The 26,126-nt window shown below is 39.6% G+C and overlaps 1 protein-coding gene across 2 annotated transcripts in view; it reads right to left on the bottom strand.

The window, feature by feature from the left end:
• The window catches only part of BTBD9 (BTB domain containing 9), a 416,792-nt gene that overhangs the window by 341,606 nt on the left and 49,060 nt on the right, over positions 1-26,126 (bottom strand). For both annotated transcript variants that reach the window (XR_009565720.1, XM_030870842.2), the window contains exons 5-6: positions 19,602-19,821; positions 15,746-15,865 (exon numbers count right to left, since the gene is read on the bottom strand). Coding sequence is in view for 1 of the 2 variants with exons in the window: in XM_030870842.2 (XP_030726702.1) it covers positions 15,746-15,865; positions 19,602-19,821 (340 nt within the window). In the remaining variant the exon portion in view is untranslated. The remainder of the gene's footprint in view (positions 1-15,745; positions 15,866-19,601; positions 19,822-26,126) is intronic.

The following is a 26,126-nucleotide window of genomic DNA, read 5'->3' on the forward strand; positions in this document are numbered from 1 at the left end:
CCCCTCAACCATTTACTTCTCTGAACCTAAGAAACTGAACTGAACCAGAGAAAACCACACAACAATGCAAATGGAACCACTATTGGCAGACCATGCTGACCCATCTCAAGACAGTCAACTTGACCTCACATGATACAGAATTTCCCTACAAAGTTTATTCTCCCACTGTCTGAACCACCTAGTTCCTACTTTTCTCCACTCTACTCAGACCTTCACCTTCCCTCTCACTCTCAGCTGATGACTCTGTTCCATTCATCCTAAAGAAAACAGAAGCCATCACACTGGCACTTGCAGTATGAAACCAGAGTAGTCTTCTCTTTCTTTCCTCCTGTCACACAAAATTAAGGTGACTCATTTCATTGACTATCTTTTTCTCTCCCTCTTCAATTTCTCTCTCCTGGAGCCTTTTATTCAGCATTTAAACATGCTTTAGTACCTCTCATTCTTAAAAACACATCTGCTTCCAGCTTCCTTCCTGTATCTTTATTCACCTTCCCAGCAAAGTTCCTTAAGTTATTCATTTTTTCTTTCTACATTTCCTCACCTCTTAGAGCTCTTCTTTAAAAAGTTCAACCCCTTTTCAATTAAAAAAAAGATGTTACAGCAAATATAACAAAAGATAAATAAAAGTTGAATATCTTTCTACTTTCCTTACTCCATCTTCATTTTCCTGAATAATCAATATTAAAATTTGATGTACATCTTTCCACACCATTCTCTATACTCATACAAATCCATTTAAACGTTTATATTATATATATACATATATATGTATATATGGTAGTTGGTTGACAAAAGAAGCATTATCTGCATCATGTGTTTTTCATCTAACAATTTTTAAGGAAACCCTTCTAGGTTAATTCACATGGATACAATTAATTCTTTTTAATTTTAATGAATTCCCCTTTTCATGGGCATTTTGGTAGCTTACAGTTTTTTTTTAAAAAAAAGTCTTTATTGAATTTGTTACAATATTGCTTCTGTTTTATGTTTTGGTTGTTTGGGCGCGAGGCACGTGGGATCTTAGCTTCCTGACCAGGGAAAGAACCCGCACCCCCTGCATCTGAAGGTGAAGTCTTAACCACTGGACTGACAGGGAAGTCCCAGCTTTTTAAATTTACAAACCTCAACCCATTTATCACCCACCTCAACCATTCCCCACAAAGGAGACAAGGTCTTTAACAAATTTAAGTCAGATCATGTCACATCCTTGCTTAGCACCCTTCCCAGGGACTGCACTTTCAATAAACTACAACCTCTTTAACGTGCCCTCCAGTTCTAAACAACCTGGTCATTACCCACCTCCCCCTCTACCTCACTACTACTCTCCAGTCATACTAACTCCTTTTCACTTTCTTATTCAGACCAAGTTATTCCCCTCCTCAAGGGTTTCCTATTTGTCTCTGCTCCAAACACTTTCCCCTCGTGCCTTTGCCTAATTAATTCCTAGTCATCACTTAGGTCTCTACTTAAACATCACTTCCCTAAAAGATCTCCCCTGTCTTGTCCAGTTGAAGCTGTATTCTTCTGCTTTGGCACTAATACTCACTTGTATTTTTCCTTCTTTGCATTTATCATAGCCTATGATTCTTCCTTTACTTGTAGTTATTTTGTTTAATATCTGACTCTCCTACTAAGCTTTAAATTCCATAAGGGGAGGGGATGTGTGTTTAAAGCTCTCCACTGCAGCTCCAGTACCTAGCACAGTGCCTGTCACTTGGTAAGTATTTGTTGAATAATAATTAAAAAAAATACTTTTACTTCATTTGGAGAGATCAAGGAAGATTTCCTGGAGGAAACGGCATTTTAGCTTACTAAATAAAGGGACCAGATTTCAGTAGCAGAGATGAAAGAAGCACATTTCAGAAAGAGGAAATTGTTTGCAACCAAATGTTTGGTACTAGTTAGCGATTTTTTAATTCAAAATCCAAAACAATCCTGGCACCAAGTGTAAAATAAAAATCTCAATATATAAAAGTGACAACTCTGCACCTAGCTCAAACTGGTTCCCTCACAACTTCTCTCCACCAATGTCATCCCACTTCCCAGCCACCTAGGTTCTAAACGTTGAAGCTCTCTGACTCAATTTCTTTTTTTCCCCCTCCATATTCAATCAGGCATCAAATTTGACTGTTTTTTTCTTTGAAATGTCTTTCTCAGTGATTCTTTTTCTCTATTTTAACCAAAAACAACCTAATTCGAGCCCTCTTCACATATGGAATTACTACAAGCTTCTCCTAAATCAGGGTTTCTCACCTTTGGCGCTACTGACATTTTCAGCTGGATAATTCTTTGTCGTAGGAGGCTGTCCTGTACATTGTAGGATGTTTGGCAGCATCCTTGGCTTTACCCACTATATGCCAGCAGCACTCTTAATTGTGACTGCCAAAAATGTCTCCAGACATCGCCAAATGTCTTCTGGGGTGGGGGAAGAATCACCCCTGGTTGAGAACCACTTTCCCAGATGACCTCATGGGAAAAGCCGTCTAAAATTACCCAATCAAAACTCAACCCATCCTTTCAGGTCAACTCAAATTTCATCTTTTCTATGAAAATATGTCTGCTTATCAACAAACAGATGCACAGTTGTTTAACTCTACAAATAATCAAAAATCTGCACAATAAAACAAATGAGAGACTATGGTTTACTTATCAGTTTGACGAAAAAATTTAAAATAATGATAATACCTATTGGTGACAAGGATGTAGGGAAATAGGTACTATCATAAACTGCTGGTGGGAATAACCTGGTATAATGCTTTGTATGGCATTTACCAATATGTTTCACATTTTAAGATGGTCGTATCTTCTGACTCTACTTATGTGAAGAGATAATCAGATATGTGAGCAAAGACTATACTGTCCTATAAAGGTAAAATCGGAAACATCCTTATAGTCCCCACAATAGGGGACCAGTTAGGTAAACAACAGTACATTTAGAATACTGTGCTACTGTTAAAAAAGGATAAAGCAGATATTTGTGAACTGACATGGAACGACAGCCACAATGACTATACATATGTGCAACGTTTCAAAATTATATGTGCTACATGATGTCATTTATATAAATAACATGTTTATGTATGGTTACACACAGAAGACAAACTAGATGAATATATGTCAAAATTCTAACATAATCTCTGTAGTCCAATCACATTTTAGATGTATAAAAGAAACTGTTAAATCATCTTTAAAAATCTCTTGGAAAAGTCCAGTTTGTGAATCTATAACTTTAAATTTTTCGGTTTACTTAAAGCAGGTTTATACATTTATTTACCACCTTTATTTCAGGCAAATATCCTGAGTTGGAATACTCTGTTCTGAGCCGTATTTTCGCCCTAGAGAAATCAATGGTAAAAAGGAAGTTTACAGAGAAAAATATATTTTTGTGCATGACAGCTTACCGGTGTGATGCATCTGTGAATCATACTGAAAATATGTCCCTTGAAATCAAAGAAAACAATATGTTTATACAAAGAATGTGCCCCAAAATTCTCCAATAAAGAAAAGTGTTTAATCAAAATATTTGTTGACAGCTGGTTAGTGCCAATTCTAAAGTAGAAAAGAAAATCAGTGTCATTGTAGACTTTTACTTTGTGTACAAGAACTGAATATGCAAATTAGCCCCAAATGGAGACTCATTATCTGTTTTACTCTTCAACTGTGATTTTAAGCACCGTAGGTATATATACACACACACATCCAGAATATACATATATCTCAACAAACCATGCACATCATCTGTTCAGAACTGGGAAATGCATGCATGCTTCTATAATATTAAATGGAAGGCAGATGGTAGGCACTGATCAACAGAAATAAAGTGAAATCCTTCTAAATCCTACTCCCTCTAACAACCCTCTAATTTTTTTCTTCAGAAAGATATCAAGCAGTTCTTCATTACTGTTGATTTCCAACCTCAAAATTACAATAGGCAATGCAAAAGAGCATTTCAAAGAGGAAAAGATTGTCTTTTGGTACAAATTCTCTTTCATAGTCTTAGGTAGGAGATAACACTAACTTTGAAACTCATAGCTTACTGTAGTTTTATCAGTATCTAATGTGTAAATTAGCTCTTTCTATAACTGGAGGTTTAGCTTTCAAAATACATAATTACTGATCATTTTAGCCTGCATCACATTTCTTTTGCAGGGTGAAATGAACTAAAACAGCTGTTACATCCTAATAGCTTCATAATGTGCACAGAATTTCTATGACTATTAGAAATTAAACCTTCCTATCAGGGAAAACATATTCATGTGTATATATGACCCACATTATTTGGAAGTACAATTATTAACTTATGAAATTATAATTTGAAACATAATGAAGTAAGGCTACTAGAGAAAATATTACAGCTCTTAAATGAGGTCAAAGCTGCTGGTCCACACTGATCAGTTCCCCCCCCTTTCCTAGCATCAATAAAAGTACTCTGGGCCAAAGGAAGTCCCAGTGTTCATGCTACCACCATTCCCTGCAGGGATCGAGTCCTCTATTTTCATACTGGATGATGAATTTTTAAAGGTGAACCAAGTCTGGCACTCTGCCCAGAATTGCTGGCAGCTGACAAGCAATCTGGTTTCACTTCTGGTCCACTGTCTCTTGAGCTAACCTTGTATCCACAGAAAGCATCCTGATCTAGAGAACGTGTACCATTTATAATGATGACTGAGAAAGCTCTGATGATTCCATTAACCATGGGACTTGTACATACAGTTCTCTTTAAGCATATTTTCTATGGAAAGAATAAAATAGTCTCGTTTCTTAGTATCTCCTTTTAACACTGGAAAAAACAGCAGTGTTAAAAGGATTTTTCCAGAAAAAAAAATGATTATTATCCAACCACCTGCATTCAAGAATGTTAGAGGCATAAAGGGATTCAACAAGATATCTGATGAGCAACTACTATCAAAGGAATATACAGTGAGGTCCAGGAACCACAAAATAATTACAAGATATACAAGATATATTATGTAATTAATGGCTAAATTGGATGATTCAAGCTATAAATGTTATGAAAGGTCAGAGCAATAAATGCTAGGCAGTGTGGGGTGAAATTTAAATATACGTAAGCCTAGGGGGCTTCCCTGGTGGTGTAGTGGTTAAGAATCCGCCTGCCAAGGCAGGGGATATGGGTTCGAGCCCTGGTCCAGGAAGACCCTACATACTGCGGAGAAACTAAGCCACAACTACTGAGCCTGTGCTCTAGAGCCCTTAAGCCACAACTACTGAGCCTGCGTGCCACAACTACTGAAGCCTGCACGCCTAGAGCCCGTGCTCCACAACAAGAGAAGCCACCACAATCAGAAGCCCACACACCACAACAAAGAGTAGCCCACGCTCGCTGCAACTAAAGAAAGCCCGCGTGCAGCAACAAACACCCAACGCAGCACAAAATTAATTAATTAATTAATTTAAAATATATATACGTAGTCCTAACTCTCCACTGAGAGAATTATTAACTACTTAACCAGTATCTTCTTGAGATTACCATTTCCAAAGTAAACAGGATTGGAAAATGACTATGTAGCAGTTTTTTTTTTTTTTTTTTTTTGGCAGTACGCGGGCCTCTCACTGTTGTGGCCTCTCCCGTTGCAGAGCACAGGCTTCGGACGCGCAGGCTCAGCGTCCATGGCTCACGGGCCCAGCCGCTCTGCAGCATGTGGGATCTTCCCGGACCGGGGCACGAACCCACGTCCCCTGCATCAGCAGGTGGACTCTCAACCACTGTGCCACCAGGGAAGCCCCCGGAAAATGACTATGTAATTCACAAATAAATCTGTGTCCAAGTTTATTTGTTTTTACCTCTAAGATCTAGCAGTCCTTCTTCTTGACCTTCCAAAAAGAAAAGTTAGTGAAGCTTCACTCATCTGATATTATTTCCTCATTCAGTCCCGAAGCTGGGATGGAGGTCCTGGAAGCTCTTCCCCACCATTTCCATTAATCACTGGCTTTCTGCTCCCATTTCTATAGCTCACCTTTGCCTCTGTTTCCTATGCTGGAGGCCCCTGGGTCATATGAAGGACCCTGAAGTCCCAGATGGGTTTGTCTTCTATTCCTTCCTTGCTTTCTACTTGACAGACCCACAGTCCCATGCCCAATAGTTCAGTGTATGGCTTCCTGGGTCAGGATTTCCTAAGTTCCATAAGTAAGTGCTGGGAGAGCCACAGTGCCAAAAGAGATTCCAAAAGGAGATCTCGAATTGGAAAACTGACACAACCATGTTAACTTCCTTACAGACAGCATGTACCCAACAACAAAGTACCTACAAAAATGCATTATTTTTCTAAGCAAAAGACACACTGGCTCAAATCCTGGCTCCAGCAGAGGGATTTTTTTTTTGCCTTCACTTCTTGGGTATTTTTACTATTCTCTGAATATTACTTGTGAAAATTAACCTAATTCATGGTTCTTCACAGGGACTCCTCTAGTCTTGTTGAAAGAAGTTTAAAAAAAACTTTAAATGAAACCAAGTCCCAGATATCTGAAACAGTTATTCAGGGTCACATGAAGAGAGAACTGTCAGTCACATACTTTCTCTGAGCTTAGGGACATAGGTAGAAGGCATGAGCAGGTAGATGGTAAATAGGGAATTTTTGGTTTTTTTGGCCACGCCACATAGCTTGTGGGATCTTAGTTCCCCAACCAGGGATTGAACCCAGGTCCTCGGTAGTGAAGGCATGGAGTCCTAACCACTGGACAGCCAGGGAATTCCCGTTAAATAGATGATTTTGACTGCTGAGACCAAGCAGGGAATTTCTAATAAGAACCAAAGATGAAGCTAAAGAAGCAGAAGGGCCCAATGATGGAGAGTTTTGGGTGAAGAGTTTAGATTTGACCAAGTCCACTGCATACTCTGCCTTTGGCAAGAGAACAAAGAGCATCCTTTTCCCTTATTTTTTCCTGCTCAATCCCTTGGTCCCTTTGTCCAAATTCTTTCTTCAGTAGGATCACCCATAACTATGCTCCAGCATACCATATATATATATGCATATATATATATTATATATATATAAATATCTCTATTATTGCACTGATCATATCTTACTTTATCAATCTTTAGAAAGTTGTCACTCCTATTATATCATGAAATTCTTAAGAGCAGCAACTGTGTCTTGTCCACCCTTTTATGGTGGCACCTAAACTAAGTGCCTGCAATATAACAGGTATTCAATAAATACCTGTTTGTTGAATAAATGTATGAATGAATAAGTCTTATAAGTAATAGAGTAGAATTGAGGAGAGGGAAAGCAGGAAAAAAAAGATGTTTGATGATCAACTAGGGGGGTACTATCTCAGCTTAATCCTGAACCTGACTGCTTGGGAAGCAACTGTACCACTACCATACATAGCTCTTGCCCTTCCAGAAAGAAAAACACACAACGGCTGTTTGTGGTAGTAATAACAGGTCATTGGTGTTATTAACATCACCTCACACTTATTAAGAGATACTAATTTATATTCTAAAATTATAAAATAAAATGCAAAGAAAAAGGACAACCCTGTTCTATTTTCTCATGTTTCAAGTCCTCCACTACACACAAAAGAAGCTCAACATGTTATTATCCTTTAAACAAAAATGAAACAAAAACAAAAAGTCTAGATTCAGCTGAAAAACTTAAGTACAAACAGCCATGTCTCAAAGGTCTTACAGAATATAAAATACAGTGGAGGGCTTCCCTGGTGGCGCAGTGGTTGAGAGTCCGCCTGCCGATGCAGGGGACACGGGTTCGTGCCCCGGTCCGGGAAGATCCCACATGCCGCGAAGCGGCTGCGCCCGTGAGCCATGGCCGCTGAGCCTGCGCCTCCAGAGCCTGTGCTCCGTAACGGGAGAGGCCACAACAGTGACAGGCCCGCGTACCACACACACAAAAAAACACAGTGAAAAATATTTTTGGTCTAATAAGAGGATCCTAAGTGAAAATAATAAATAGGAAATTCCTCAACTAAAAAAAAAAAAAAAAAGCAGTTCAAGATGTAAAGAGATCTTGTGAAGAGAAATTCCATAATATATGAAACTTGTTTCTAAATACAGCTGGTGGCACAGTGGTTAAGAATCTGTCTGCCAATGCAGGGGACACGGGTTTGAGCCCTGGTCCAGGAAGATCACACATGCTGCAGAACAACTAAGCCCATGCGCCACAACTACTGAGCCTGTACTCTAGAGCCCGCAAGCCGCAACCACTGAAGCCTGTGCACCTAGAGCCCATGCTCCGCAACAACAGAAGCCACCACAATGAGAAGCCCGCGCACCGCAATGAAGAGTAGCCCCCACTCTCCGCAACTAGAGAAAACCCCGCAAGCAGCAATGAAGACCCAACGCAGCCAAAAATAAATAAAATAAATAAATTTATTAAAAAATAAATAAATATAGCTGAAGCAAAACAAATCAGGAGTTAAGAACACCAGGTTTACTCTGGAATAATAAAGTCTAAAATGATCTTATGGCGAATAAAGGGGCAGGAAAATTCAAAGTTCTATTGACAAACTGACAAAACATACATAAAGGATTGCTACACTCCCTTTGGGGCATTTTAAAAGAGAAAACTTCCCCAACTGTTCATCCTCCTCCTCCCCCTCATCAGTATCCTTGTCATGCAGGTGGCTATGGCCAGCACGAGCAGAGTGTGGCCACCCCAGGCCCTCTGTTTCAGCATTCCTGGAAACTGTCCCCGCCAAAAAGGCGGCAAGAGCTTCTCCAGGGCTCCATGTCTCCCCCTACTCTTAAGCAGAGCTATTTCTTCACCTCACAGTCTGCAGAGGCAACGTAGGATTGTGACGTTAACTGTGTAGTCACAGACCTGCATATTTAACTTCTCTGAGGCTCAGTTTCCTCATTTGTAAAATGAAGGTAGTTAGTGGTGTTTCTCTCCTAGAGCTATCATGAGAATCATACACGGAAGCAATGTGTGTCTGGCCCACAATAGATACTCAATAAATGTTAGACTGTTCTCTTCCTGTCTCTCCTCTGAGGTCCTGTAACCCTCACTCTCTTTTCCTCACTCCTCCTTTCTTCTGCTCCCTGATTCCTTATAAATATTTAATGGATCTCTCTCCTTTGGGTTACTCTTCTATTTATTTCAAAATTCCAAAGAAAGATTAAAAAAAAGAACTTACTTGATAAAAAAAAGAACTTACTTGATAAAAAAAATTAAGAGAAAAAAAGAACTTATTTGTATAAAACTGAATAGCTCTACTACAGAAGCCCACTATACTTGGCAGACTACGAGTCAAGGGCTGGCTAGCACCTGAATGTACCTCTGTGGACTTCAGGCATAATTAAGGCTCCACATGAGTAGAAGGACTTCAATAGTACAAATAGTTTTACATGCTATTTCACAAATCACAGACTTCAGAAAATTTATATTTAAATATGGTTTTATTTTTAAAAAAGCAATTTTAATCTCTCTTTAGCCCCAAGTAAAATTGTTACGATTTAGTGACACCATGTGGCTACATTTTGCTTTGCACTCTTAGAAGAGACTGTTCTGTCTGCAGGTTGCTCTATACTAATTCAATTATGGTATCAAAGTTATAGGTGGAGGTACAATTCAAACTAAGTGTGAACTAAAATGATTACTTTTAAAAAGTGAAACTGTTCCTTCTTCCTTTACAACAGAATAAGGCATTTCTTGACTTCTGAAGACACCAATCATATAAAGAAAGCAAAGGCTCGGCATAATTCTAGCTATGATTATAAAGCATCCTGGTGAACCACTGATTAATGTAAAACTGTCTACCTTTAAAAGTAAATAAATGTATCAATGCCCAGGGGGTCAGGGGGAGAACAAAAGAGAAAAGGTGGAAGACACACACGCTTTTGTACAAGGTTAATACGGTAGGGAAAGAATGCTTCCATAAATAGCAATGTTTATTTTCTCATTTGTTTTATGTCTTGTATATCTATAGCACTGTAAGGTACTATAATCTAATGAAAATGGGTAAAAAAATTATGCTGCATCTACTGATGGCCGGGATGAGAGGGGACTTGGAATGTATGGTAGCAATAAAAGAGATTAAAAGTGCAATAAAAGTGCCCTAAACCAAAAAACAGTACAGTTTTAGTATTCATTTAATGAGGCCTCCTAGAGTAGACCAGTTACTCTTGAATAACATTCGATGTACACCAAAGAAAGCCTAAATATCTACAACAATGACCAGAGAATATCACCTCCTTAATCTCAATTTAAAACACCCAGCTCCCCTCTCGGGCTTCCCATGATCACCTATTTTAAATAACTACTCTCCTCCTCTTGACCCTGGGTCACTATCACAGTATCATTTTCACAACATTTACAATTACCTGTTGTGCTCTTATTGTTTATATCTGTTCCTCCCAAATTCTATGAGAGCAGAGATCTTGGCAGTCTTCTTCAGTGTTATGGCCTCAGTATCCAGTACAATGCATAGCGCAAAGTAGGAGCTTATTTGTGAAATGAGTGAGTAATGGATGAATAAACAGATGAATAAATGAAGAAAAATCTGTTTTCTTAGCTGGTGAAGCATGCCTAAATTTCTTGTTGTAAGTGAAAGTAGAACCGTTCTAGTGAGATGTTTTTCATCATTTATGACCTCTACTGTGACCACTGAGACTAGAAGACAGGCCAGCAGATGCTCTACAGCACCCTTTTGTCCATGACACATTTGGCACATTATAATCTCTCACTCGAAGAAAGGAAGAAAAAGGAGGGAAGGGAAAACTACAATGATTAAAACACTTTCATTAACAGTCAAAGAAATCAATGAACAGAGTGGAGTATATACGAGAATTTAGCACATGATAAATATGGCTGTTCATACTAGTATGGTAAGGAACTATTATTAAATAAATGGTCTTGGTCAACTGACTATCCCTAATCTGAAAAGATACATGAAAAATATTCTGGCTGGATTAAATATTTAGATACAAAGATAAAAATAACAAGTAGCAGAAAAAATTTATAAAAATATAACACTCTTTAACGTTGGAGTGAGGAACACCTTTCTAAACATGATATCAGACCACCAGAAACCATAAAAAGGACTGACAGATTTGACTACATTTTTTTAAACATAAAATTCTATATGGTAAAAAGTACTAATAAAACACTAAAAACTAATAACAAATTTCACAGTACATGATAGGCAAAAGTATAATCATACATACACAAATATACGTCTACATGTATATATACACCGCATATATACGATATATATGTGTATATGTATCAAGGTGTACATACCAACATAAAGTTCTCACAAGCCAAAACCAAAAAGATAATCACCCCAGAAGAAAAATATGCAAAAGACAAAAATAGGCTTTTATAAATGAGAAATAACAAATGTCAAGTATTATAAGATACCCTACACTTCACAGACGATAAAAGAAATCCAACTTAAAGTAAGACAATTTTTTACAGATCATAAATCACATTGGCAAAATGCTGACAACGCCTGCATTGGTGAGGGTTTGGAGAAGGGGCATTTCTATGTGCTATTGGTAGAGACTGAGTACAGCCGTATCAGAGGGCAAGCTTTATCAATATTTAAAATGTGTACTACATCATAATTTTATAATTAAAATGTCATAAAAAGACATTTCCATTTTGATAATTAAAAACAAAAGGAAAGGAAGAAAGAAGCTCAGTTTTGTGTTAAGTGAGTTCATCCATCCTGTGCCATGTTCTGAACCATCAAGATGCACCCTTCTCAACACCCTTTCTGGCCTCTGTGCTCCCCCGGATTCTCCTCTAACTCTCTGACCAGTCCCTGCAGTACACCTGTCTGCCACCTACTCTTTCCTTCCCTCTCTCAATAGCTATATTCTTAAGGACTGTGCTTTTAGGCCCACTATTCCTCTCCCTCAACTCCCAGGTTTTATACCAAGTTCACTTTTGTAATTCCAGCTACCAGCCTTATGCGGGCTACCTCTGTACGCATTCACATCCATGTTTTCAAGTCTTCTCATATTTCAGCAACATTTTGCAGCTGCCAAATTACCAGCATCGTGTTGAGAAAAAGCCAGAAAAAAAATTTAAAGCATCCCAGGGCACTCAATATTTCCACTCCTTGTTAGTGTTTTTTGTTCAGTCCTAGGCTCTACCAACTAAGAAAGCTGTGGAAGGACTTGAAGAGAGCTTACTAGATAGCCAAGAAGACAGTTTGAAGGTTGGGGACTTTATGGATAAAGCAGAAATTTCCTTTTCCTGAAAAAGGCAAAGCTGATAAGATATAAGATGGTTCTGAGTATCATATGAAAAACTGTACCAAAATTGACATCATTTTTCTTCATTTCCAGCTGGGGGCTAGGGGGTTGTTATTAGTCTAAGCTTTTGGCTACATTGAGCAGTCCCCACTTGACCCACAATGCATTCCTAAAAAGGACCCAGAAAGAAAGAGCAGACCATTTCTCTCCATTCACTGTTGTGGTTGTAACCATCACTCCAGCTTTGAAGCCTGACATTATCCTTATCACCACTATCTCGGTGAGGGGAAATGCTGACTAAATTACATTCCACAGGATATATAAATGGCAAATTTTATGTTATATATATTTTACCACAATTAAAAAATGCTTTACCAAAACCAAAATGTATGAAAACTGTTGGAAACATACAAATGGGAAGATTACTAAGATAAAGAGAACCATGGAAGGCATGTGTGTGGACTGGCAATATGGAAAAGTGCTGAAAGGACCACACTCCTGAGATAAGGAACAGTTTCCTCATACTGAGAGCCACCACTGAGAGCCACCATGGCTACAGAGAATGGCAGGATGGCTCTCTTTCTCTGAAGGCCAAACACCAGTTCAGAGTCTCAGAAAGTAGAAAAGGTAATAAAAACAACTATTTACTGAGCCTCTAACTTTGGGCCAGGCATTGTGCTCAGTACTTGTACATATGCTCTGTCATCTAACCCTCCACAGCAGACCCCAGGAAGGGTGCTGTTATTCCTGTTTCACTGGTGTAGAAATGAGGGCTTGGAGAGGCACAACTTTACTAAGATCACAATGCCAATATTAGATGAAACCAGGATTTGAGAAGAGCTCTAACTCTGCAGCCCATGATTTTCCTACTACCCGATGCTGATTTACATACAGTTCAACCTAGACTCAAGAGAGAGGGCTGGATAATCTCACAATTCACAGAGTATCTCTTCTTTAGTGAATATATTAAATGAAATCTTTCATCAATATACAACACTTGCATCCTTCAGAATTAACCTCGAAATTCAGTTTCCTGAAGAAAAAACAGAAAGTAGACTTTGCAAAGAGTACAGAACCATTTACCACTCCAGAGTTTTCCAGCACAGATATACATTTTAACAAATACTTGGATAAAAAGCACCAATGAATATATGTACATATTAATATTGAATCAGTCTCTCTTCATTACCTGGTCAGTGCCTTGACCCCAAACCTGTGCTAACATTTATAGAGTACCTACTGCATACAAGGTCATAACTTGAGAACTGCACAAGAATACTGAAAGATTAGAATCCATACTCCTTGCTTCCAAGAGCTTGTAATTTTAGTATGAGAGGCAAGACAAACACGCAAAGGACACTGAAGAACAAGAGTGACATACAAATGTTCAAATTAACTAACACAATGCAAAGTGAACACTTACGTGCTAAGGAAATAAAGAATTTATATGTGCCCAGTGAAGTCCCTGAAAGAACTGTATTTAGAACATTGTTTAGGAAGTCAATAAATGATTGTGAAGATAAGAAACACCAAGCATGAAACATCCTTGGATAATCAATAGGGACTTATTCTTAAGTTCATTTTAAAATACTTCCAAAATTCCGAACTATTACAAAAGGCAGAGTTTATGAAGGAATGTAGTAACATAGTAAGTTAAAGTGGTTATAAATATTAAAATGCTTTCTCACTAAAATGCATATCAAGACTCCTTCCTTTTCCTGTTATCACTGTCTCTAACATCACCTTTGCTCAGTTTTTCTCAACCAGCGTGGGAGCTGGCTATACCAAGACAAAAACTAGAATCATGAAAACAGCCAGGCTCTACAACACATAAAAGCAACATCAACAAAGGCAAGGCCACACAGGAAAGACAAAATAAGGAAAAGGGAGTATAAATAATACCCATTAATAAATGAGAGGAATTATATTTTCTAAAAGCCAGAGATCACGACTGAGGGTACACGTCTCCCTCCACAGAGTAGGAGTTTTCAGATGGGTAAAGCACACAGCCTCTATCATAGCTGGTATTACAGTCACGATGATTTGTTCTGGGAGTCGTGCTCCTAGTGTTTCAAATTAAATACAAACACACAGTCCTTTGGTCCACGTCAGACACTTTGGTTGTTATGCTGCTTATTTTTTAATCTGATACAGCCATAATAATGTCAGTCGATGCAGACTCAATCCCCTCCTCTACCTCGGGGCCCCTCTGTCACTCTCAAAGTATCCCTAGGCAGTTCTGAGATACAGAATCTTCACTCAATTTCTTGTCCCTCTCATTTTAATCCATTCAAAACTCCTCTGATAAAAGAGCAACTGCTAGACCTGAGACACTTTAGTCCCTCTTTAGGGAAATGAAATTGATTTTCTTCATTTCCACACAAGAGTATCCTTGGGTAACAATATTGTGTCCAGTCATACCCATAATAAAAAAAAATGTAGGCGACACTCTTTACTGTACCAGAGGCTGAAAGGTTTTGTGGAGTTCCTGTGGTAGAAGTAAGAATTCAGCCTGATGCTGTCAGATCATGCGTTTAATAAGTATAAGGGTGCCTTCTGACTGACAGAGTAAGTGCTGTGGGGCATCCCCATCTGCTCCAACTCAGCCATACAGGGATGTCAGCTGGGGTCACGAGTACGGGTGTGGAGCGGAGTGGCTAAGGGGCCAGCTCCACGAGCTCCCTGGCTTACACCCACCATATCCCTTCTTGACACACTTAATTAAACGAACCAATCACTTTCTGCCTTCAATCTCTTGAGTTTAGGGTAAAGAATATCTGAGGGAAATTTCCAAGGGGAAAATCACAATAGAAAAAACACAACAGAATTTCAGGGGCCTTTAACCACCTTTCCCAACTCCCAAATTCATTATTCATACTGGTTTTGTAGAATTTCAGAAAGAAAGCTTAAAAGATGGCTTACATCTAAAGTAAGAATATGAAATGTTAGAATAGCTTATCAGTACTTTTTAAAAAACAAACTTACATGGAGCTAAAATACATAAAGACAATAAAAGTTAAGGTGCTCTGGTTGAAGGGAAGGTGTGAGCCTGGAGCCCCACCAGCTCAGCCTCCCTTGCCCCAAACCCAACCCCACTAGAAACACCTGCTCTTTCAAACTCCACTGATATCCACTGACCTAGAAAAAGAACATGCACAATGGCATCCAAAAATCTCCTCCTGGCCCTGAGGACTGCCAGGGAAGCCTCCAGAAATATCTCTCATGGTTTTTGTGAAAAGAACGCACCCCCTAACAATAACTCTGCTTTCAAGGTATAGCATGGAATTTAAAAAGCATTTCCACTTCTCAGTGTGTCATCCCTTCTTATTCATTTACATGCCTTTACATAAATATGGTACAAAACAGTTCCACAGTACACTCTAAATATTAAGATGCTTAATTTTCCATAGTATCCCTAAGTTTTTTAGTTGGGACGCATTTAGTAACTGATATCCTCCTGGAAAACTTTTCCTCTATGAGACAGAAAAATGAAATCTGTTTCTCAACATCCAGATCTCTTTAAACAAACATCAAAAGCATTTATAAGCCATGAGAACTAACCTGCAGACACGGGCTGGAAAATACAGCTTCTGCCAAGAACGACACAGATATTGCGAATGATCAATCACTCTGATCCAATCAAGTTCATCCATTGAGACTTCAATGAAGTATGAATAAGACCTATGAATCAAAAGGAAAAGGCAGAAAAAAGTATCATATTAAAATAACAATACAAAGCTATATTTTTTTAGCAGCTTTTTTTTTTTTTTTTTTGGCTGTGTTGGGTCTTTATTGCTGTGCTTGGGCTTTCTCTAGTTGTGGCGAGCGGGGGCTACTCTTCTTTGCGGTGCGCGGGCTTCTCATTGTGGTGGATTCTCTTGTTGTGGAGCACGGGCTCTAGGCGTGCGGGCTTCAGTAGCTGTGGCTCGCGGGCTCTAGAGTGCAGGCTCAGTCGTTGTGACACAGGCTTAGTTGCGCCGCACCATGTAGGATCTTCCCAGACTAGGGCATGAACCCATGTCCCCTGCATTGGCGGGAGGATTCTTAACCAGTGCGTCACCAGGGAAGCCCCCCGAAGTTATATTTTAATAAAATGTTAAAAGGTACAAAAAATACACTATTCATGAATTACATTTTCTGCATAATGACCAAATTCTGATGATGACGAAATGTGTATAGATCCCCCTAACATAGCATTCGCCACAATGTATTGAAATTATCTCTTTGCATGTCTGCCTGCCTTATAAGGTCTCAAGCTGGTTAAGAACACAGACCATGCCATATTTATCTGCATATATCCGGGGTCTAGCACGGTGCTTGTCACATATCAGGCATATAAGATATAACAGGACCAGGATGCCTTGCATATACCGTATTAACAGGTTAATAAAGCCATGACAGAGAGAGGACAGAAAACAGAGAAGTGTGCCTTCTCCCTCTACCTTCACTGGCCTGAGCACCCAGCCCTCCTGTCTCAGGAGGGAAGCCAACTCAGAATGGTTCCTCACAGAGGCCAGCTTATCTCCTGCTTCCTCCCAGTCTCCTACCATCCCACACACAGATACAGCCTGCAGAAAAATAAATGACATGGGTGAAGAGATCGTATGTATTCCTCTTCGGTACAACTTAAAATTTGGCAGCTAATAATCTAGCAGTAATGAAAACAGCCTATCATCCTCCCCTGGTCAGCTACCCTGGACCATTACATGCTGGTTCCATACTGAACAAATCTATATTCCCCTGTCATAAGCCAAATTTAAATTTGAGATGCAGTTATTACTTGTACTGTAATATCAACAGGAACAATCTCAGAAGATTTAGGTGACCATAAATGTCAGCCTGCAACCAACAGTTGTGACCAGAAAAGGTCAGCTTATTTTGTGTCATCCCCTCATTTTCTGCTGTCCCCTCACTCCCATCCATTTTATGGCTCAGTCTCAAACTGGTTATAACCTTTTATTGAACCTCTCTGGGTTATCAGCAATGCAGGATATAATTTTACAACACATGTGAGAATCTTTTTGGCTTAAGATTCTGAATTTTTCACCTTTGCTTAGAATGATAACTTCTGTGAGAAAGGAACTAGTACATGGTAAAGTCAAGTCCCCTGTGAATGAAACGCACATACTAAAACAAACTGGGGCTTCCCTGGTGGCGCAGTGGTTAAGAATCCGCCTGCCAATGCAGGGGACACGGGTTCAAGCCCTGGTCCGGGAAGATCCCACATGCCGCAGAGCAACGAAGCCCGTGCGCCACAACTACTGAGCCTGCGCTCTAGAGCCCGCGAGCCACAACTACGGAAGCCCGCGTGCCTAGAGCCCACGCTCCACAACAAGACAAGCCACCACAATGAGAAGCCGGCGCACCACAACAAAGAGTAGCCACAACTAGAGAAAGCCCGTGCGCGGCAACGAAGACCCAACGCAGCCAAAAATAAATAAATAAAATAAATTAATTAAAAATTAAAAAATAAAACAAAGTGGCCTATAAATATTTAACATCCTGGAAATGATGATAAGTACTTACAGTTTCAAATGTACTAACCTTTTCTTTATTATTTTTATACTAATTGCATTATTAACTAAATGAGTTAATATATGTAAACCTTTTAGAACAGTGCCTACTACTATTATTAATCAGAGACTCTTGTAAATAATACGTGAAATTTGCTCCACTTTGCCAACTAAACATCATATTATATCCAACGATACATATCAGGAAACATATTCTTAATTAAAAAGAATGAGATAACCTGGAGATAACCTCCAATACCCACGCACATGGGAAATGCTGACTCTCACTTCATAAAGCTTCCCTCACACTTGGCTCAAATGGCCTGAAAGGCCAGGGTGGCGGTCAGTGGTGCTAACAAGAGAAATGAACTAACCAGCAAGATCTGCAGGGTCTCATCACCCTTACTGTTAAGCCCTTCATGCCCAGACTCAAAGAGGCATGAGTAGGGCCTAGGAGACTGTACACCAGAGAGAGACTGGGTGTACAGGTTTAGGTTAATGACGAGCAGCAATGAGGGAGACTGTTCAGTTCTTGGTCATCCTACTGCTCTGGTACTTCTGCCATGGCTGAACTCAGTGGGTGAAAACATCAGAGTGGCTAGAAAGGAAGGCAGAATCTTGAAAGCACTGTGAAACTGGTGGGTTCCTAGGCTGGAGCCCATCAAGTTTTTTTCACATATTTCTTTTGTTTTGATAATGATATTTATTCACACCAAAAGACAATTTTTTTTCTTTGTCCACAGTATAAAGTATATTTTAAAAGTTATCATAATATCCAAAAGTAAGGAATCAAGTAAATAAACCATGGTAACTCATATAGTGGAATACCAAACAACTATTAAAAGTAACATTTTACATGGATAAATGACAAGGCCCTACTATATAACACAGGGAACTATATTCAATATCATGTAATAAACCATAATGGAAAATATGAAAAAGAATATATATGTAAAACATATTTGTATATATATATGTACAGAACTTAAACATATTATAAGTAAACTATATTTCAAAAAAATTTTTTAAAAGTAACATTTTACAGGAATATTTTTAAAAGAGTAGAATATTCACAGTGTATTAATTGAAAAGTGAAGTTACTTTTTGTACATCTAACCTTTATTTTGTAAAACTATGTGTGGTTTTACAGGTTTCTGGTGTGTGTGTGTGTGTGTGTGTGTGTGTGTGTGTGTATGTGTGAGACTATGCATAACAAAAAAATACTGGTTAGGGCTTCCCTGGTGGTGCAGAGGGTAATAATACACCTGCCAATGCACAGGGCAGGGGTTCGAGTCCTGGTCTGGGAAGATCCCACATGCCGTGGAGCAACCAAGCCCGTGAGCCACAACTACTGAGCCTGCACTCTAGAGCCCACGAGCCACAACTACTGAGCCCACGTGCCACAACTACTGAAGCCCGCGCAGCTAGAGACCATGCTCCACAACAAGAGAAGCCACCACAATGAGAAGCCCACGCACCGCAACAAAGAGTAGCCCCCGCAAGCCACAATTAGAGAAAGCCCGCACTCAGCAACAAAGACCCAACACAGCCAAAAATAAAATCAATTAATTTTAAAAAAGTACTGGTTAGACAAATATAAAAATTAATAATAGGCAGTGAGATTACTAGCAATATTTATTTTCTTCTTTGTGCTTTTCTACATTTTCTGTTTTCCACAATAAACACATATTCATTACTTTTATAAGCAGAAAAAAGCAAAAAATGTTATTTTTTAAAGAAACGCACCCTTTAATTCTTCCCCCAAAACTAAACTTCAAGAGAAATAGCAAAGTGATGACAAAGATATAAACCAGCAAATCTCTTAAGCCAAAGCAGATGACCACAAAGTTAGGCCATCTCAATCAGACATGTCAGTTTCTCTCCAAGTCATGCTAATGACTCACCGGCTATCTCGGTCCCACAGGAGTATCCGTATATGATTGATAATGGACGGCTGACCTAGCTTAATCTCGATGCCAGAACGGCAGTCATCATCAATTGGGTGCCTAGAAAATCCATGATCCAAATCATAATTTTGAGTGTCACCATCTAATAAGGCAGACTTCAGCTCCCCTTTTACCACCTGGGCTCCATATTTCATAGTTGCAATGTTTTCTTCTGGTACTACAGTTAAAAATAGAAGAAGTAAGGTTAATGGTTACTTATGAAATTTTCCGTATTTTGGGAAAAAAGATAAAATTCTAGCATTTTAGTTGATGCTAGTATATGCATTTAATTTAACGAGAGAGACGAGATATGGAGTGTCTGTGAGGATTAAGATACCACCACAGTTGAAATTTAATGACATCATCACAGCCACAAAGTACCTGGGACTAAGACTACTAAGAAAAAGTTGTAAATACTAGAAAAAAACATGTTCTAGGACAAACAAACCAGCTCTACTGAGTTAATTCTATTAGTAGCTTTAATTTAATATCTACTGGACAAAACTAGCATGTAAAATGACCTGTACCTGCCATCTGGACTGAGCACGAAGTATAAAAGCAAAGCAAACAGGTCATACATCTTATAAAACAGAAAGAGAAAGACCCCAATACAGCGGAGCTGTTAGTCATACAAGGATGTGCTGAAACAATTAGTTAAAAACCAAGAATATGTTTAAAAGAAGATATATTTTTACTTCACTTGAATATTTTTAAAAATAAAAATTCAAAAAAAAAAATCAGTCTGTCATCAAAAGTAATACTATGGGGCTTCCCTGGTGGCGCAGTGGTTGAGAGTCCGCCTGCCGATGCAGGGGACACGGGTTCGTGCCCCGGTCCGGGAGGATCCCACATGCCGCGGAGCGGCTAGGCTCGTGAGCCATGGCTGCTGAGCCTGCGCGTCCGGAGCCTGTGCTCTGCAATGGGAGAGGCCACAACAGTGAGAGGCCCACGTACCGCAAAAAAAAAAAATTAATACTATGATTATAATTAACCCCCCTCCCCTCTCCAACACTAGATGTACTAAGAGTCAATTGTTCCTGGGACTCTGAAGTCCTCTGCAAATTTTGCTTCACAGATCTAGAACCTGTCTTCCAGGTACTAACATTCTAAAACTGACACTCTCCATGGAGAGACAACAGGCAGCATAAAGTAGATGTTAAGAGCCTGAGATTCAAAGTCAGAGTTTAAATAATGGTGCCACCTTTAACCAGATGGTATCAATTTGGGGAAGTCACTTTCTCTGAACGTCAATTTCTCAATAGGGCAACATCTCCCAGGTGTTTTTGTTTAAGGATTAAATGAGATGATCTTTGCAAAGCACAGAGTAAGCTCTAAAAAAAAGATTGCCAGTATTATTACAAAATATGTATAAAAGCACACATAAAACTAAGCAAGTTTACAGACTGTAAATAAATGCTGAATTCTCACAGAATATGTACATCTTGGCTGTGTGATTTGAATAGGGGAAAGTATGAGCTATAATTAGGCTCTTAGGGAAAAGGAGTAAGTAATTCATCATCGTAGATTTCTTGGCAAATGTGGGTTTAGAAACTTTTTTTCAAATGAAGACAGGGAAAGATGATTTAAAAATGAAGCTGAAAAGTGGGGGTTGGGGTAAGTTTAATTAACCTTCAAAAGACTACGGCAACTGAGATAACCAAACCAAATGAAAACAAAACTTAGTCATGATCAACTTCTTACCACCAGAGGCCTAAGTGCTCAGTTTATAACGTTCTACGTTCTATTAGCTCATGAAAATCACACATATTCTTCATATTTATTTTTCATTTATTTAACAAACTTTATTAATTCCTTTGACTTACTCCTCATAATAATCCTTTGAGTGTAGGACTACTATTATATCCATTTCACAGATGGGAAAGTGGGGGCAGAGAAAGGTTAAATGGACTTTGTTGCCCAAGGCCGTACAGCCAGCAAGGAGCTGAGGTGCTATCAGAACACATGCAATCTGTTTCCAGGGGCCCTGCCCTGCTACTACCTTCATAAAGGGTTTCTGATGGGAAGACCATACTTTTTCCCTCTTACTAGTCCCTTCCCTCTAAGGTTACTTAGGACCCAAAGGAAAGAAACAGTCTATTATAGCTTTTTTTTTAGAAAGTTGGACTTAAAATGAGAAAACCTAAGTTTGAGACTCAGGCTCTACCACTTATTATCCCTGATGAGGCCTCTTGGTCTCTATGAATCTGTTTTCTCATCTAAAAATAATAATATTTTACCCAACCCACCCACAGGGCTACTGTAAAAATTACACTATAAATAATATATGCTAAAGTACCATGGGACTTCCCTGGTGGTGCAGTATTTAAGACTCTGCGCTCCCAACGCAGGGGGCCCAGGTCTCTGAACCCTGGTCAGGTAACTAGATCCCACGTGCATGCCACAGCTAAGGGGCCCACCTACTGCAACTAGGGAGCTGGTGAGCCACAACTAATACCCAGCGCAACCAAATAAAAAAATAAAAAAATAAAGTCTACAAAGTACTCTATAAGAATTAAATTAGTCAAAAAACATTTACTGAAGACCCATTCTGTACCAGGTACCCTGTGAGAGAGATAGGCTGTGCCCTCCTGGTGCCTCCAATCTAGAGATGAAGCACTTTATAAGTAAGCAAAGAAAAGCTTCAAATTTGTGATTTGTGAATCCTCAGCAGAGATGACTTGTGAACCCCCTAGTTTACAGATGAAGATACTAAAAGATACTAAAAACTACAACTGGGAAGACAGAATACTAATAGAGTCAAAGAGTTTTCAAAGTATTAACGGTTCACTGCTATTACTGTCTTTATGTGATAGATGAGACAAATTTTATTTACTTATTTATTATTTATTTGTTTGTTTGTTTATGGCTGCATTGGGTCTTCCCTGCTGCGCACAGGCTTTCTCTAGATGTGGCGAGCAGGGGCTACTCTTTGCTGTGGTATGCAGCCTTCTCATTGCGGTGGCTTCTCTTGTTGCGGAGCATGGGCTCTAGGCACATGGGTTTCAGTAGTTGTGGCACGTGGGCTCAGTAGTTGTGGCAGAGAGGCTGGGCCCATAAGCCATGGCCACTGAGCCTGCGCGTCCGGAGCCTATGCTCCGCAACGGGAGAGGCCACAGCAGTGAGAGGCCCGCGTACCACAAAAAAAAAAAAAAAAAAAAAAGATTTAGTATTTATGCCCCTAGATACTAATTCCCTAGTCCCAAGATAGAACCTCTCAATGTTTCATGAAAAGTCCCCAAAGACTCAGAACCTATACCCAGGGAAGAACAAAGAAACAGATAAATCTCATCAATAATTTCAAAATAAGCAGAACTATCCTTCCAGACCATCAGCTAAGGAACAGTTCTGAAATTTTAGACCCCTTTTTCCCTAACTGTGAAGAAATCTGATTTTTTAAAAATGGCATGAATGTCTGAATAAATATTTTTTAGGGTCTGAGAGGAAAGTGATATGCTTCCTTAGTTATTTCTATTATTAGTTTTACTATTCATATAATTAAAAAGGTAGAAAAACAGTCTGCTACTTAATAATTTCTCGAGTTTATAAGTTACATAAAAGATTCTCAAGCATTTGTATAATCTCCTCCTTGAGCTTCCACTAAATTATTCCAAAATGAAGAATTTAACATTTATGAGCAGCATATCCTTCCAGAACTGAGGGGTCCTCAACTGGTTAATTACTCCCTTTCACGGTAATTTCATGGGTCTATAGTAACCCAGGTCTGACACCTATACTGACCAGCTGATCAATTCCAAGCTACCAGTAACTACATGAAATGTCCAAAGCTTCTCCTCAGTTCTGCTGCAATGTCCCAAACTTATCCTTATAACTAAACCAGTTCTGAGGCCCTATCAACACCTCGAATCAAAACTAGGGCAAGAAGGGGAAAAAAGGAGCTTATATAAGAAAGGATCCAACAATTAAGATTTACAAAGGCTAAAACTATATTACTCATCTTGTTACTTCTCCCCTCTCTACCCTCCTACCTTTACCGAAGGCTGACCCTCAACCAGCATCACCCTCTAGCATCTCTAATCTCTTCTCCAACCTCTCCTGACCCATTCCCTCTAGCTACCATGCTATTTCTCTACTACCTTTATTCCAATTCACACATCAGATAGTCAACACATTGTATTTACTATAATTTTCAAACCCATGGCCTAATTCCCTGTTTAGTGAAGCTTCTGTCCAGACTACTAACCAACTCACGACAATTTATATCCAAAATTTTTCTCTCCATTCTCATTCTTCTTGCCCTCCCAGCATCACCAGATACCACTGACCACCCACTCCATAGCAACGCTCTCTCCTCTGTTGGCTTCCGTAACCCTATCCCAATTTTCTTCCTACCTCTAATTCTTCCTTCTTTACCTTCAGCCCCTGGTCATAAGTCTCCTCCAAGTCTCAGACTTTGATTTTCACTTCTTTCTCTATACTCTAGCCCAGGTTTCAGTTCTTTTACCACCAGCTTTGACTGCTTCCTGAACACCAGTAATATGCTTCCACTGCTTTCAGACAATTCTCATTGCATTCATTCATCAAGTATCATCTACAGACTACCCAGTGTGTTGAATGTTGAGGATACAAAGATCAGTGTGCCTTCAAGGATCTAAAACAAGTAAATGAAAAGGTTTAAAAAATGTGATCAATGTGATACCTCCTACACAGACATACAGAGATGAGGAAGAACACAAAATAATAATATAACAATGGTTTCCTACAGTATTGAGCTTACACACATTATTTGCACACATTACTTCGAGTAATTCTCATAACAATATGCAAAGGTATAAAACTAAAGGTAAAATTCCTTATGTGATTTAACACCAGGTCATGCAACTAGTAAGTGACTAATTCAGGACTTGAAGTCAAATTTGTCTCGCTCCAAAACCTATGCTTTTTCTTCTATGCCCAATGAAAAGAAATCTAAATCTGATGAGTCAGGAGAGAAGTCCAGGCTAAGGACACCTATTTAAGATCAATCAGTATTTCAAAAGAGTGTCTGAAGTCATGGACAAGGAAAAGATCACTCAGGGAAATGACTAACATGAGACAGAACTTAGAATTTAGATACCCCAGAAACTCTCAAACTCAGTAAGTCTAAAACAAGTTCAGACATTCGTTCAAGATGGCGGAGTAAAAGGACATGTCTCACTCCCTCTTGCGAGAGCACCGGAATCACAACTAACTGCTGAATAATCATCGACAGGAAGACACTGGAGCTCACCAAAAAAGATACCCCACATCCAAAGACAAAGGAGAAGCCACAATGAGACGGTAGGAGGGGCGCAATCACAATAAAATCAAATCCCATAACTGCTGGGTGGGTGTCTCACAAACTGGAGAACACTTACACCACAGAAGTCCACCCACTGCAGTGAAGGTTCTGAGCCCCACGGCAGGCGTCCCAACCTGTGGGTCTGGCAACAGAGGGAGGAATTCCTAGAGAATCAGACTTTGAAGGCTAGCGGGATTTGATTGCAGGACTTCGACAAGACTGGGGGAAACAGAGACTCCACTCTTGGAGGGCACACACCAAGTAGTGTGTGCATCGGGACCAAGGGAAAGGAGCAGTGACCCCATAGGAGACTGAACCAGACCTACCTGCTAGGGTTGGAGGGTCTCCTGCAGAGGCAGAGGGTGGCTGTGGCTCACCGTGGGGACAAGGACACTGGCAGAAGAAGTTGTGGGAAGCACTCCTTGGCATGAGCTCTCCGAGAGTCTGCCATTAGCCCCACCAAAGAGCCTGGGTAGGCTCTAGTATTGGGTTGCCTCAGGCCAAACAACCAACAGGGAGGGAACCCAGCCTCACCCATCAGCAGGCAAGCAGATTAAAGTTTACTGAGGTCTGACCACCAGAGTAATACCCAGCTCTACCCACCACCAGTCCCTCCCATCAGGAAACTTGCACAAGCCTCTTAGATAGCCTCATCCACCAGAGGGAAGACAGCAGAAACAAGAACAACTACAATCCTGCAGCCTGTGGAACAAAAACCACATTCACAGAATGGAAGACAAGATGAAAAGGAAGAGGGCTATGTACCAGATGAAGAAACAAGATACAACCCCAGAAAAACAACTAAATGAAGTGGAGATAGGCAACCTTCCAGAAAAAGAATTCAGAATAATGATAGTGAAGATGATCCAGGACCTTGGAAAAAGAATGGAGGCAAAGATCGAGAAGTTGCAAGAAATCTTTAACAAAGACCTAGAAGAATTAGGGGAGGAGCTTCAAGATGGTGGAAGAGTAAGACGCGGAGATCACCTTCCTCTCCACAAATACATAAGAAATACATCTACATGTGGAACAGCTCCTATAGAACACCTACTGAATGCTGGCAGAAGACCTCAGACCTCCCAAAAGTCAAGAAACTCCCCCACGTACCTGGGTAGGGCAAAAGAAAAAAGAAAAAAACAGAGACAAAAGAATAGGGACGGGACCTGCACCAGTGGGAGGGAGCTGTGAAGGAGCAAAGGTTTCCA

Source organism: Globicephala melas, chromosome 11 (genome assembly GCF_963455315.2).
Source record: "Globicephala melas chromosome 11, mGloMel1.2, whole genome shotgun sequence".
NCBI lineage: Eukaryota > Metazoa > Chordata > Mammalia > Artiodactyla > Delphinidae > Globicephala > Globicephala melas.